Source organism: Amphiprion ocellaris, chromosome 7 (genome assembly GCF_022539595.1).
Source record: "Amphiprion ocellaris isolate individual 3 ecotype Okinawa chromosome 7, ASM2253959v1, whole genome shotgun sequence".
In the NCBI taxonomy this organism is placed as follows: domain Eukaryota; kingdom Metazoa; phylum Chordata; class Actinopteri; family Pomacentridae; genus Amphiprion; species Amphiprion ocellaris.
The window spans coordinates 28,961,182-28,977,101 of NC_072772.1; the positions used below are offsets into that span (position 1 = coordinate 28,961,182).

Sequence of the window (15,920 nt, forward strand, 5' to 3'; positions counted from 1 at the left end):
AGGGTGCCAGGCTGCCTCTTGAACCAACAGATGAATGACAAGGCTACTGAAAATGATGACTCAGAAACCTTAGTGATTCATTTAAATGCTATGTATGTGGAAATACAAAGTGCACACTTACACGCAGATTTAGATTCGCTATTTGATATTTTAGACTACCTTTTATGAAGCAGTGTTTACTACTTAAGAATGTTGTGAGGACATAGAAATGACGCCAAAACAAAATCTCCTCAGATGTCCTTTTCAAACTCACATATTTTTTCTCAACAGAAGCACTTTATTGGAACATGTTTGGAAATTAGAAAACTACCTGCATTTGGCTTCATCATTCCAAATGATACAAGCAAAGACAAAATTTATAGAAAACCTTAAACAACTTACAGCCAGAAAAGTCAAAATAATATAACAGTTACAGTCAGAAAACACATACTTTTCACTCTTTATCATGCTGAGATTTAGAAATCTTTCCAAACAGCTTGTAAAATCTCTTTAAACCTTCACTTCTAGCAAAGGCATAGAGATGTTTAAAACCGAAAAGGTTTTATTGCTATTCTAATGGCTTGGATTTAGATGGTTTTATTGCTACCCTGACATGCTGTGTATTTAAAGTCATGCCAAAATGTTCATTTAAGCTGTTTACATATTCTGCACCAGAAGACTCAATATACAGTATACACATTCAAAGCACCATTAAATTGTTTATGAGCATAGTTTTATTTGTTTCAGTTATACCTATTACAGTATATCTGAAATCACTGACATTTTAGGTGTATTCCCTGTTTTCAAACACCTGTTTTAACCTTGGGGTTTGGTGTTTCTCTCTGCCTTTATAAGGGAGATATTGTCATCCATCCATGCTCAGTCTCTTCCTCTTCTCCTGCCGCCACCTGGCAAAAAAGAGGTAGAACAAAAAATACATGTCAGTCATATGGAAAAGATTGTAGTGTAAATGTAAAACATGTACTGTGTTGAGGTTTGGTGCCTATGCTTTGATCTCATCACTCCCCACATGGAAACACCAAGCCTAGCACAGCAAGGAGTGGGAGTGATGATGGTTCCCCCACTGGGAATTGTAAAGACATAGAGCTCACAGGTGGATGCTGGCGTGTAGGTAGGCCTCATGAAATGTCATATGACCAGCAGCTGCAGTGGCATTAGCACCAAGTTACAGTATAGCTTTAAGTGAGCATTGCGGCAGCAAGCATGGCAGCAAATGAATTAGCAGCCCACAGCTGGCATAAAGGAACAGGCTGACATTTTGGGAAATATCTTCTTGCCAAGAGTTAGATGAGAAGACTGATACCATTCCTGTGTCTGCATGGAAAAGATGAAGCTACAGTGAGCAGCTGGCTGGCTTAACTTAGCAAAAGGACTGGAAACAGAGGGAAACAGCTATCCTGGTTGTGTCCAAAAGAAACAAAACCCACCTACCAATAGCTCCCAAGTTTATTAATTCTTGTTTGTTTAATCTGTACCCAATCTGTACTGTAAAAACAATACATAGTGGTTTTGCAGTGAGTTGTGCGGAGGATTATTTCTTGGCCAGACTATTTGCAGATCCTTGCCATCACAGTAAGGTTGCCAGGCAACCACTGCAGCTCCAGGAAGTTACTAACCAAGAAATATTCCAGCACATAAGCCCAGTAAAACATTTTGCCTGTGATTACAGAAACAAGATATAATGTGTAAATTTGTGTGCTCCAGAGGTGATAGTGGGTAGATTTTGTCATCTTCGTAGACAAACCCATGTTTTTCCCTCTTTCTGCATTTGATGCTAGTTAAGCTACTGGCTTTCACATCATATTTACCATGCATACATGAGAGTGTTAAACCATCTCATTTAATTCTCAGGAAGACAGTGAGCAGAATAAGAAAATTTCTCAAAAAGTCAGACTATTGCTTTAAGTACACACCCCATGACTGAGGGGGCGTGTTGGACATATGATGAAAGGAGAAGAGTATGCCATATTAAATACAGCAGCAGACTCAAACACACAGCCTAAACTCACTCATTTATTACAAAGGCAGGATTATAATTTAGGCTGATGATTTCTTTTTTCTATTTTTTTTTCTTCATTTTACCTGACACCCGTCGGGAAGGCTTTCCTCTATTGCCTTCTATAATGGCAAACAAACAAATAAGTCACACATTATTTATGAACTATTTTCCAAGTCACTCAGATGCAAAACAAGGTCAAACTCACTTTGGATTAATTTGGTAAGTCTTTCACTGTCCAAGTTTGCATTCCCTTCAATGGTGGTATATTCTGAAAGGTCAGTTCCTGATGGAAAAGAAAACATATTTAAAATTAAAGGGATGTAGTTCAACCTTAAAAATATTCAGGTTACATTCTGGTTACTTTAACCTTAATAGACATCGGTGATAACACATCGCACAGATTGTACCTAAGCATGTTTGAACAGCTAGGATTTCATTAAATTTATATATTAGTTGAAGTCAATTGTTTATATATAAACTCACTCCTTAGTAATTATTATATTAAGTCTGAGAAATCCGTTTTTAGTTAAAAGGGGTTTTTTTTTAATCTTATGAGGGAGTTGAGCAGAGATGAGCAATAAAATCAGTCAATGATCACTATAGTCACACACACACGGAAAATAGCTCTCTATGTTCAAAAGAACAACAATTATTCTCAAATTTGTGTTTTCAAATGTGTATTAGTTTTACTGACCTTCCAGCGCAATGTTGCTGGTGCCAGTGCTGACTGAGTATTGAGGGCCTGGAAACCAAAGCATTCATGAGTTTTTGGGGAAGATAAGTGATATGAAGCCACTGACACATTGATTCTAGTAAAACGTGTTTATCTGTGACAAGACTGGTGACTGTGGTGATGGAGGGTTCACCTTCAATAACCCTGGTAACCTTGGTGACAGATGGTTGACCTTCAATGACCCTGGTAACCTTGGTGACAGATGGTTGACCTTCAATGACCCTGGTAACCTTGGTGACAGATGGTTGACCTTCAATGACCCTAGTAACCTTGGTGACGGAGGGCTCCCCCTGGATAACCCTGGTCACTTTGGTAACGTCAGGAACTATAAAAGCAAAGAAGGTGTGTTTCACTACATTGAAATTACAGGCGCACAGCATTGTCCTTCGATGCTGAGAATTTCCCACCTGTATTCAAGTATTTTAACAAATGGACCTTTCACTGGATCAGAAATGTTGCGTTCACAAAAATGTGATTCATAATCATATGATTTCTATATCTAATATGTAATATACAGTTGTTTGAGTTGTATAGGTTGTGTTATTTTTAAATTAAGTTAATAAATATTTTAAATATCAAAATAGCAGGTTTAGATTATTTTGCTGACTGGTACTAAAATTATCCAATGGATATTTTTTTGGTTACTTTTGCATATGCAACTTGTTTATTATTGACTATAATCTGTCAGGCTTTAGTGATTAGGAATCACATGATGATGATACTCTAATCATCATTACTGTACCTTCCTGGACGACACGAGTGATGATCCTCTCTAACAACAGGAGACATATAGCCGTTAATGACAATGAAGAAAGCATCTTAGAGGATTAAAAATGCAGCACTGCAAAGAATAAAATAAAAACATGAACAGATTGATAGCATAGTAACATCAATACTTACTCATGAATGTAAGAGGGATTTCCTGATATCTGAATCCTGAAATGTACTGTAAAAATTTGAAAAAAAAAATGCTATATTTACCAAAATGGTGCACAGTTTCACAGTATACAGCATTTTAAAACCTAAAAGCAGCATAACATCTCTGTCAACCAATTAATTCTTGGCACACATCATTTTCAAGTAGGTTCTTGTCCTACTTGTACTTTATGTTTAGTTATCTAAAAGTGATTTTGCCAGTCGCAGAAGGAATAACTAACTGCACACAGCAAACCAAACCCTACCCTTTAAAAACCTTTCAGCTTTAATCACAAGAAGTCAGTCTTTAATATGACACCTTGATTTGCATGTAAGAGATGAGCCTCTTCAATAGCATGAGGAGATCCTGGCTTCCAACAGGGATATCTGGAAGAAAGCGTAGGGAGTTAACCACAGTTAGGCTTTTACAATGATTATAAAAACATTACATAAAATGCTTGTCTTGACAGATTTAAAAAAGGAAGAGAATACAGCAGCGTTTACTGGATGAAATGTTTACCTCCAGGATACAAAACTTGGTTGATAAAGTGAATGACTCCATTTGTGGCCATGATATCAGCTTCAGGGACTTTGACAGAATTCACTTGCACAGTGTTGTTTGCCTGAGGTAGGAAAACAATTACAGAGGAAAAAACAAAACATAAAATGAGGGACACGAAAGAACCGGCGTTTTAAAATATTCGTAAATGTCAGTAGCTTGCAGAATTTCAAAACTTTATATATATATTTAGTTGTGCATATGTATGCACTAAATACCTACAAACAGCACTCTGAGGTTGCTACCCTGGAGAGACTTCAGGAGGTTTGTCACTCCAGCCTCCAAACCGCCACCAATGAAGACACCATTATTGATGTGATACAGAAGGATCGTTCTGAGAGCATTGATGTCACCTGAAATCCAGAATGTTATTCATATAAACATATCAGTTTCCTGAGCATGATTCTGAACCGGCAGCACATGTGTTTGAAGCATATTAAAAGAAGAAGGGAGTCTGGTAGACCTACTCTTCAACAAGTTCAAATCACTGCTGCTCAAACCAGCAAAAGCCTTATCGCTTGGGGCAAACAGAGTAAAGTCTCCCTCCTGTCGGAGAACGTCAGTCAAGCCAGCGGCTTCCATCAGAGACAAAAAGATCCTGAAGCAAAGAGAAGAAAACAGTAACTTGGCTGTGATAGAAACCACTGAGGGCTGACATACTGCAACAACAGCACTTTTTCATTCCCTTATGTACCACGTGGATTTAATGGAAAGACACAAAGATGTGGTCTGAGTATTATGCTGAACCACAGTCCATTTTCATTAACATGGCACTGTACTTACTTGAACCCTCCATTTTCAGTCAGGATCTCGAATATAGTTTTTTCTGCAGGTTTCAACATAGTCCTCATGAGATGAAGGGCCCCATTGCTTCCCTCTTTACTGCCTCTTATTAAGCAGGCATTCTCAATGCACACAGCCTGCAGATATAATACACAGGTTAAAGGCAAAGCAATTCATGCAGTGCCTCAAAGATATAAGATGTAAAGATTGATGGTTAAATGACAGGGGTAATGCATATAATGTGTGTTTAGTGGTACTAAGCCACAATTTTGGGGCATAACTCCACACTGGCGGACATACTGAGCGATAGATGAAAACCCTAAGAATTTTTCCACCAATGGTCTCCAGCCGCTGGCCATTGTATAGTTGTCCCAGAACAATCTTGTTCTTCAAGACATGGTTCTCCAGGATGATTTTTAGTAACCTCTGATCCATGGACATCACTTCATCTGCAGGGAAAAGAAATGGTTTTATATTTCTCATTTAAAATTAAAAACACTGGCAACAATACACATTCTCATCTAATGCACTGGCTCTTGTAACAGAACTTGCATTAATATTCTTATTCTCATTATCATAACAAGTCCCAACAGGAGCGGTTGCAATATTCTGAACAAAAAAAGGATATCTGCTATCATTGACTTGACAGTGCTGTCGGTGGACCATGTCTAATTATCTACAAATAATTAAAAATGACAGAAGAATTTATAGATTGAATGCACTGTTGAAGGAACTCTATGGTTTACTACATAGTGACAGAAATTTATCTGCTATGTAAGAAATGTATGAAAAACCAGTAGCAAAAGTATCACAATAACGACATTATAGTAGAAATATAATATGAAAGCCAACATCAATAGTATTAATAGAAGTTCCCTCGAAACCCCATTGAGCATTCTGTACATCACTGAAAACAATATTTTTGTAAAGTCAGAAGAAGAGAGATTTTTCCTCAGTTACTTGCACTTTCTTGTTTTTATTGCATGTCCACTCCCCTCAGGTGAAATCCAGGAATGGTCTCCTGGGGGAATAGCTATTTGCTCTTACATGGCATAGAGATTCTCCAGTGGCCCAATAATTCCTTAATTGCCCTAAAGCTTCATATATATACTTATTTATTCATTTATGAGTCAGCATCCGAGGGGAAATGAAAGTATCTTTCTTTATTCCAGACTGCAACTGAGTATAGAGCAACCATCATTCATATTTAGCCACCTACTGAGTGGAAAACAGACAAGTATGCATTATATAATGAGCAATATGTGACTCACCAGTGAAGGCATCATTGAGGGGAGCCAGCAAAGTGTACTCAGCATCTGCTCTCATTTCACTAGAAAGGCCCAGCTCAGACACCATGTCACCAAAGGTTGACTGGGAAGTTCCCAGCAGTTCCATTACCTGCTTAGCTTAAAGTGAACAAGATTTCCCAACACCTTTAAAATATGAATTAGGCAACAAAAAATATATATATATTTCTGTAATGATTAAATAGGAAAAAAGGATATGGGAGTCTAACCTGAGTCTGGCACGAGCACGTCGTCAATAACATGGATAACACCATTGGTGGTGAAAATGTCCTTTTTGCGCACCATTTTGACGCCATTAACTGTTAAACTTTCACCATCACAGCCAATTTCAATGTTGTTGCCCTCAAGGGTTTCATAAGAGCTGCCAGCCATGATGGCCTCAGAGCACTGGACTGAGTCCAGGAGGTGGAAATTCAGAAGAGCTGAAATGAAACAAAGTTTTAAATTAATTTGTCGTTTAGTTGAATGGCTTGATGTTAGTTTGAATGCATAGTAGCTCAGTTAAAGCATTGGCAGCTTTATGTTCTTTCTCATGTTAAACTGCAGCTGAGGAAATAATGTCCAGGAAACCTGCAGACCCTTTGGATCCCTGGGGTCCTTAAGTGAAAAGACTTGGAAAGCTCTGTTTAACTTTGTGTGGAGTGACCTCACATCAGAAAGCAAGCTATGGGCAAATAAAAAAAATGTTCTGATATGTTGCCAATTAGATCAGCTTGTTCAATGGAGCAGCTGTATCCTGCCTCTCAGTGTTTAAGAAAAGAAAAAAAAAACACAACGCTAGTTAAAAATGTTCAAACTTTGTTCTGTCAGATTTGTTTCAAGAGCTCAGTGCCTCTGTACATTTTAAAACTTTATATACAAGGCTTTAAGGCTTTATATATAATTCTTCAAAAACAAAACCAAAAAAAAAAAATCAACTTCCATAGCCCTAACAATTGGAAAAAAAACAACTATCAAACTATGTGTAGCATTGTTCAACTTTCCACAAACAGTTTAATGCATAACTTGAAACTAAAGATTTTCTTTTTAAACTGTACAGTACAACTTTTTCACTTAATGCTAAATGCATGCAAGTCCTAGATTCACCGTGGCTTCGTATGTTTTGAATTGGAAGAACCTCAACATGTGAGAGAAAAAAAAAACTTTTTATGTAAGATTTGGTGCAGAAACCATGGTGCCAAATATAAATATGATCCTGTTACAGTTAGTTTAATTCTTCCTTTTAGAGTAAGCCCTTCACGTTTAGTTGGATCTACCTTTGAGAACCTCTTTATCGCTCTGAACTCTCTCCAAGACATCACTGCCGAGCTTGTCAAAGGCGTCGTTGGTTGGGGCAAAGAGAGTGTAATGTCCTGGCTGACCCAGTTTTTCCAACAGCTCAGCAGTGGTAAATAGATCCTAGAAGATGATATCACCAGCACGATTATGTTTAGTGAAGTTCAATATACAATAAAGTACAGTAGAAACGTGCAGGAGGCAGCCATAAAAACTGCTAATTATAAATAACTTAACAATCTTAAATATTTAGTAGTATATTGGCACATTGGTACATTTACTGTTTTGGTTAGCAATCCCCACGATGCAAGTTGAAAGAAAAAGTAAAGAAACATGATTTGTTTTCTTTGCTCTGTTATTTGTCTAACATTGCCACAATAAGCCCTTTATCAAAACTGTGATGCAAATTGCTGTTAATCACTTCAGTGTGTACAAGTTCTGAGGTCTATTGATTGGTCTACCATTGTGTGTACTCACAGTCAGAGTTGTAAAGTCATCATCAACTTCAAGGGTATCTTGGATGGAGTTTCCAACAGCACTGATGACACGGTCGATGACATGCACAACTCCATTGGTGGCAACTTGATTTCCATAGATAATCCTGGCACAGTTCACAGTCACCACCTACACATAACATTAAATTCAATGTCACACACTTGACAAGTGGTTTTAGTACTAAAAGTTGACTCTTTTAACAATACTTAATGACAATACTCACCCCATTGGAGTAATGATTAATGTGGAGACCAAGGTCATTGTACATGGAAGTGACTGTCAGTCCATTCTTCAAATCTTTAGTCAAGTAGCGTTTGTTGGCCATGTGATAATGAAGAGCATTGTACAGCTCAATGTTGACGTTGCTGACCAGTGCATTCCTCATATCCTGTTAGATAATAAAAATGAAATGTTAAATCATCACAGCTGGAAAGGTTCAAAGCTTTCTGTTTTGTCCTGACTCACATCATCCAAAAGTTCCCAGGCCTCATTGCTAGGAGCGAAGAAAGTGTACGATCCCGATCCCTCAATCTCAGGTCTTAGCTTAGAGATGTCAGAGTATCTTTGTGTTGAGGTGGCCTTGACTATACCCAAACTGCCATACACATTATCAATCGGGGCAACTAGAAAAGAAATGAGCACTATTAGATATCAGACAGTCCTTCTGAAAATAGAAACAAGAAATCTTTGAAACATTTGTGGCTTGAAAAGAAAGACAATGTGTCGACAATATGTCATGGCATCCTCTTTTAGTTTATTTGGTCTGCTTTCAAAAATAGCACACAGCTGTTCTACAGGTGGAGAATATGGCCTCATCTAACCTTTATACAATGATAACATTGTAGCACAGACCGTACCTGCAGGGCAACCACGCATGCCCTCCAGCTTCATGTACCCAGGGCAGCACTCGTAAAGTACAGTCCTGCAGGCAAAGCATACACGTTATAAATGTTGGTATTGTGCATCCTATGAAAAACTGTTTGCAATAATCTTTCAACAACAAATTTGGATTATTTTTTTTGGCTGCCATGTTTTGAGCTGAGTCATCATTCATGGATATGTTGGTGTTTTCAGTGTTTCCAGATGTCACTCATTATCTCTTGCACTACCCAAACAGACCATGTGATCCAACAGCTTAAGCCAAAACCTAATGGAAAGGATGCCTTGAGGCTTATGCTACCATTACAGTAGTAAATTTATATAACAAAAACCTCCTTTCTGTAGCTAAACAATTAGTTTGGACTTTACTTGGCAATGGACTAACCACAAAAACATTATGATTTTGGCCTTGAAAAATTACAGTGTAATAAGATGAGTTTTAGGAAATTTTGGTCAACATAGCAAACATGGGTTTTGATAGCCTGTACGGAAAAAGTTGAGCTAATCTGAAAAACAACATTGTCCCGGGAGGTTTTACAGTTCTTTAAAAACAGAGAATTGGTATTATGATTTATGTTTCCAGAAATTAGACACAAATGAGAAATATTTATTTGCTAATAGACAGACATGTGAAGCAGTGTCTTCTCTCCAAAGAGCCTGACACCATAGCCTGAGGAGAGTAGTAAAATTTGAAGTTTGGCTGCAAGATGAAAGCTTGGCTTGCGTCAGCAGGTTTGATCATGTTGGAACTATAGCACTGTCTCCATCTCTGGGAAAACTAGACATTCAGAGATGTACCGTTCACTTCAAATGACTAGCAGGTATTCAACAATAAAAAGACCCACAAGACATAAAGAACACCACAGATGTAGGTTTAAACAATACCATATGTGCCCAGAGTTGGCTGGGGAGTTCATTGGGGTAAATATACGATTTTTATGGTTAGAAAAGAGGAGAGCTGCTTCTTTTCCCATTTAAGTCCAACATTATTAATCATTGCCAAAAGTAAGAATAACCCCAAGTTCTTTAATTTTTGTAAACTGATTACTTACAGTAGTATTACGTTGGTTATGAATATGATGGTTCTAGATAATATTAAAAATCAGTTGAAGAAAAAAGGATGTTAATGAGCTGACGTTTAGTAGCTCCTCTTCACTATCAATTTCACTGTGAAATCTGCATTACAAGAAAGCATTATATGTGTGCGATCTGTAGTTCATATGGTACAGGCATTTAGGCACATGGATATAATGACTGATTTAGAATCAGAAATAAGATTCAAATGCATCACAAACAAGAAAAACTGCATCAGAGTAGTTAGAAATCACTGCTCACTGATGACTAAAAACCAAGACTTTCAGACTGTCAGGAGACAAGACTTCACAAGCAGGGAGTTTTCTGTAGCACTTTGTTCTTTTATTCACTGCTGATGTTTCAGACAGAGTACAGACTAATGCTTCTGGGTCATGCTTAAATGCACCTCTATAACAGCTGTAGCTGAATCAAGGTTGAAAGGAGTTGCAGGGGCTGGGATGAGATCACACAAGCCCCGTTGGGGCTGAGTCAGCTTAACCCTCATTACATTGCTTTCCCACACTGAGGGATTGTGTCTGGCCATGGAACTGGAAACTTTTGACTTGTCAGCATGCAAACGTACTGTATTAAGAATCATGATAACTTTGTCATACTAATGGGTAGTCTTGAAGTTGGTAGTACAGAGTTTTCTTGGAGACAGAACTGGTCTGGAAGTCAAAATGCTTTCTCAGTGGGTGAAAACAAATACTTTGGCTGGTTACATTAATTTAGACTGAGCTCCAATTGCAACAAACTGAAAAGCAAAATTTAAACCGCACCGTCTTAGACCATCGTGGTCAGCCAGTTAGACTGAAGTATTTCATATGATCAAGACTGCAGTAGTGGCCTTTTAGCTTATGCTTCTTTACCTTTCTTGACATTTTGGTTTTAGTTTCCACTAAGGTGTTGTAGTCCTGGTCCATGGTAATCAGTGTGAGACAAACTTGTTGATGTTAATGTGCATATGTGCTTTATGCAAATGTACTGCTATGAGCAACATTTATAGCAGACTGTCAAAATCGCTACCTTAAAACAGCACTGCTGAAAGTTATGACAAACAATTATTTCAAAAAACAGAAAATGTTTATTGTTTGGAGACGGCTGAAAACATCTGGAAAGGTTGGGAAAGACAGGCTTGGGGGAACATGCGCTGAAAAACAGGTTTGATGAAGACAGTAAAGACTTGCCTAATGCACTCAGAAACACTATAACACAAAGTTAAATTGGTCTGCTCATTTTCTGTTTTCAAAATCCATCTTAATTCAGATTAAAGCTCAGTTTATGTCAACTTAACCAACTAATCTAAGTAAATTTTAATGAATAACAGGAATATTTCCGCACACAGTGAAGTTGTGCATTGAAAAAATATTTGTGTATGTTTTTTTTCATTGTTAGAGTACACGTCAAACTTCACTGAAATACACATTATGAAATGCACAATATTTCCAACATTATCACTTGCCAAGTTCACTAAGCAGTAAGTATGAGCAGTGTATTCATCAGTAAGGCTATTTAAACTGCATACTAAGCATGATTTGGTCAAACACTGAGGAAAAACTCAGTATATGCGCTGCATGCACGTCCATGTGTAAGGGAAAAGAATAAGGGAGACTGCAAAATAGGCATAGCCTTGATCAATGTTTTAACTAAAAAGTGCTGAGAGAGCTGGAACAATTGAGCTGATTGAGCTGAGCACTTTTCCATTCATGAATACAGTCAACATTTTGCAGCCACATCATATCCTGGAATCAGTGGTTCACCGCTGTGGCATCCAACAACGACCAGGCTTCTTAAGTTATGAAAACTGTAACTTACAGTTTATAGGACCAAATGGGACTGCCTTCATTACAAAGAGTTTAGGGCTGCTTCCTCAAGTGTGTTTTTCATTTTAAGTGGTAGAGTAATTCAAAGTTAGATAACAGATGTCTATCTCTACGGAAACATCCAAGTTTCCATGAAACCCCTTCTAGAAGAAAGAGCAGAAGAAGAGGGAGCAGACAGTGAAGAGACATGCATAACTGATACTCAGGGTAAACTTTTCAGCCACTAAATTTGCGTTTAATGTCCGTAAATGGAGAAACAACTTGTCCCAGTGGATACAGAAACAACACTTACGCTTTCCTTCCACAGATGGCCCCTTGGTACCAGTTGCGACAAGTGCTAAAGTACTTCTTCTTGGTCCCCATGACTTGCTGGAGTGCACAGACATTGGGTCTAATGAAAATTGATGGTAAAAAGGAGGCAAAACATTAATCAGCAGGTAAAATCAGAATAAGAGTCTATGAAACATTAAATAATTCATGTGTAAATGCAAGAAGCAGCCCTACTGTATAAGACATCAGACTGTCAAGTATGAATAATTTTTGGCAAGTATGCCTGCTGCCTCTGAAACCAGATGGCCAGATATGAATAATGATATCAACGCCTGCTGTACATAAAAACTCTTTTGAGTTATGGCTTAACAGCTATTCCCTTGCTGGCTTATACATTTTCTCACTGAAATTAGTATTCTTTTATAACACATCTGAATAAATAAACAACTGATATTTGTGCAACAACTGGGACTACACTACAATATAGAAGATTTTGTCTAAAAATAACAAAGATACAGGTGGGCAGAACTTATAAGAACTATTGATGCTTGTTATGCTCAAAGTTCATGCATGCACAATAAAATAACACGAAATCACAAAAGTGAAAAAACCCCTCAAAGATTAAAGTAATGAAACATATTGATAAGCTTACCCTTCTTTTCTTGCCCTGATGCGACTGTGGGCAACTATTTTGTCATAAGCTGAGGAGTCAGCATTGTCAAATGTAGAGAGCAGAAAGAGAATAAAGGTAGCTGCAAAAAGGAGCTTCATCCTTGATTCCTTAGCTAGCCCTTCCAGACCCAGAGTAACCGGAGCAGACTCAGAACAGGAGTTTATATACCACAAGTCTCACCCTCCACTCTAGGAGGATGGCAACATTTCTTACACGTGTGGACCACCCAGATTGTTTCAGAAACCATGTTTCTATACACAAATATAATGGACTTTATTATTTATTCTGTTATACATTATGAACTACAAATCTTTTTATTTGAAATATTACTTTCTATGTGAAATGAGATTCCTAGAGATTAGTGAGTAGTAAAAGTAGGACCACCATCACATTTGGTGTTTTGTAATCAATGCCATTCCTCATTTGTATGGGTTTGAAGCTATACATACTTTTAATGTTTTTGCCATAAAATAATCTGTTATTTTGAAACATTTTAAATTAGTTGTTTTTACTTGTTTTAGAAATTTTCTATGAATTCTAAAAGTCACTTATTGACTCAAGTCTAAAGAAACAGTTTTGCCATTAAATTCAAATGTAATCCATTGCACTGCACTAAATACAAGTACAGTTATTTGGATACAATGACAAACTTTTTCAAATTCAAGATTCTAGGGTTCAACATGCATTCTCAGTACACTGCTGCAAAATAACTTGGTGTGTTTCAACCTAAAAGCTGTGACACATTACTAAATATGTGAACTGAGCAGATAGGCTGAACTCTGCATAAATGCACTCTTGCCTATAAAAGTGTCATTTATTTGGACTGCAAACAAAGAAACATTGCTTAATCTCTGCTCTGAACAAATGCCAGAGCACTAACTGTATAAATCTTTCAAAAGGCAGTTTGCTCCACCTAGTGGCTGGGGGGAACACAAGCAGTGAGGATCACACTTCATGCACATGTAACGCGTCACATATTTTTAACAGGGGAGAGGGAATAAATACTGATGTAAATAATTATTTGAAATATCAGTTAAGAAGTCAAAAACAAAACAGCTTAACCAGAGCACCCAAAGACAAGTCTCCATTTTGCAAGATTAGGAGTTTAGAAATTTAGTTTAGCATGTATCTGTATACTTATACATTTAACCTGGATGCCCAGCAAATTATATTTATCAAATTGCCAAGTGTTATCTCAATGGAGCCATGCTAGCTTTTTAAAGCTGCGAAAGACAACACTAAAGTCAAGTCTACCCTTAGGTGTTCAAACGTGAGAACACAGACGTTTGTAATTTTATGTTAACAACAGTATCTTAGATACAACCTCACAGACACAACAAAACACAGGAAACAACTGCCTGTGAAACGTGTTAGGTATGCATAATGTAATATCCCAGAGCTGTTACAAGGAAATGACAATAAGCTGCAATTTATAAACAGTGTGAGCACACGCGTTAAACATATGAAAGCAGGCACTTTATTAAAAAAATCTTTCTAGGTTCCTGCAAATTACAGTTTATCTCTTAACTAATAAGAAAAATGATCCATTGCATTGGTTGATGAAACACTGCATAATTCTTGACATGCAAACACCATGCATTCTAGATGTGTGGGCTTTGTTAAGCTTAACTGGTCGAGGTTGTAGGATGGATGCATATCACATGTTAGACCTCGTGGCTATGGCCACATGTTCCAAATCAGATCAGCAAAGTAATGTCTCACTGGACATCTGAGTCAGCAGATGATAAAAAAAACAGATACAACCCAGAACTGTGGGATAGAATGGTGTTAAGACCGAAAGCCCAGAAAGCACTGGTCTCACTTGCGCCTGTGCGTTATATGCATATTTTTATGTATATAACACACAGTGAACATGAAAGTAAAAAACAGCATACCTCATGTCCAAAAAAATGACACTTTGAAGTCAGCAAGGCTCCTATGACCCGAATTCAAGGCTTATTCTAGGAAACGTACATGCACATAAAATCCACTAAAATCCCCAAATACTGCGATACATTAACTTTGCAGTCCTATTATACCATGAAACAGACCATGTTGAAACTAAAGACTGTGCTTGCTTGCACAGAAAAAGGATTGGCATAAATTAAGTCACAGTGATAATAAATGCAGTGTGGCTTTGGCACTTTATTTGAACACACTCTGTCTGAGTCAGTCTCTTTCACACAGACACTGAGACAAACACCACATGTGCTACAAAGAACATACAAGTTCTGAGCCCAAGTATAATCTCTGCTTTCTGTATATTTCTTGGAATCTCTTTTGAAAGCTGAAATGAAAGGGACAAAATGCAACTGCTAAACTGCATAAGCTGCAGTAGTAGTACAAAGCCCAAAACAATGTTGACTGGCTAGATAGCGTGGCTACTATGGTAACAGAAACTGACTTCATCCAGTTTCATCCAGCATCCATGGTTGTTTGAAGTTGTGCAAATACAGAATATGAGTATAGCACAACACTGATGAAAATCATAACTAACTGCAAGTTCTGTTAATCAAAAATACTCTTATTTGCATGATTTCCCACAGGTTTCGAAGTTTTCTACTTTAAGGAACATGATTGAGTGTACGATCCCTTCATGTAGCCCACTGCACAAGGCTCTTGTGCTTACACATCAATAGAGGGCGCTGGATGCCTGGTTGGTAGTTGGCACTGGAACATCTCTGACACAAGCTCATTTTTCTTCCAACCACATAATCACTTACATGTGATACTATATTTTAAGAAAGGGGGGAAATAATGACATTAACAAAAAAACTCTTAGACTTTTGCAGTACTTGGGGCAAGGTTAGTATGAAGTAGGTTTGTGGGTTAATAGTAAAACTTTAACCCACTCATGATTTCAGTGTTGTATTACTGCGTGATAATTACTGACGCATTAAGATTTAGTATTACTAACCTATTTCACTTCAGAATAATTAACACATAGCAATTCCAGTTTTATTATCAAGCTGTTAACGATGAAGCTAATATCAACTTACAGGTTTTTGACTATAAACCATTATTTGCGTCCAAAACCTTATTCAAGCTTATTTTTTCAGAGACATTACCATCATTCAGGCTTTCAGACCACCTAACTCAGGGTATGTCTTTTGTAACATCAAGTTGTTGTTGCTG

At 37.5% G+C, this 15,920-nt stretch overlaps 1 protein-coding gene across 3 annotated transcripts; it reads right to left on the minus strand.

Annotated features, from left to right (window-relative positions):
• Nucleotides 1-230: 230 nt before the first annotated feature.
• postnb (periostin, osteoblast specific factor b) lies at nt 231-12,927 on the minus strand. 3 transcript variants are annotated; one of them, XM_055012151.1, is made up of 23 exons: nt 12,765-12,927; nt 12,135-12,233; nt 8,924-8,988; nt 8,532-8,689; nt 8,290-8,454; nt 8,049-8,195; nt 7,553-7,694; nt 6,506-6,718; nt 6,261-6,395; nt 5,290-5,438; nt 4,990-5,126; nt 4,674-4,804; nt 4,429-4,559; nt 4,168-4,270; nt 3,967-4,034; nt 3,633-3,678; nt 3,475-3,504; nt 2,924-3,057; nt 2,866-2,884; nt 2,694-2,741; nt 2,205-2,282; nt 2,083-2,118; nt 231-887 (listed from the first exon to the last, which is right to left on the minus strand). In XM_055012151.1, exons 1-23 carry the CDS (start codon nt 12,881-12,883, stop codon nt 859-861), a joined length of 2,382 nt encoding a protein of 793 aa, XP_054868126.1. In that variant the 5' UTR covers nt 12,884-12,927; the 3' UTR covers nt 231-858. The 3 variants fall into 3 exon arrangements, with proteins under 3 accessions (XP_054868126.1, XP_023118636.1, XP_023118638.1); XM_023262868.3 differs by having other exon boundaries at nt 2,866-3,057; XM_023262870.3 differs by lacking the exon at nt 2,083-2,118 and having other exon boundaries at nt 2,866-3,057.
• Between the last annotated feature and the right edge of the window lie 2,993 nt (nt 12,928-15,920).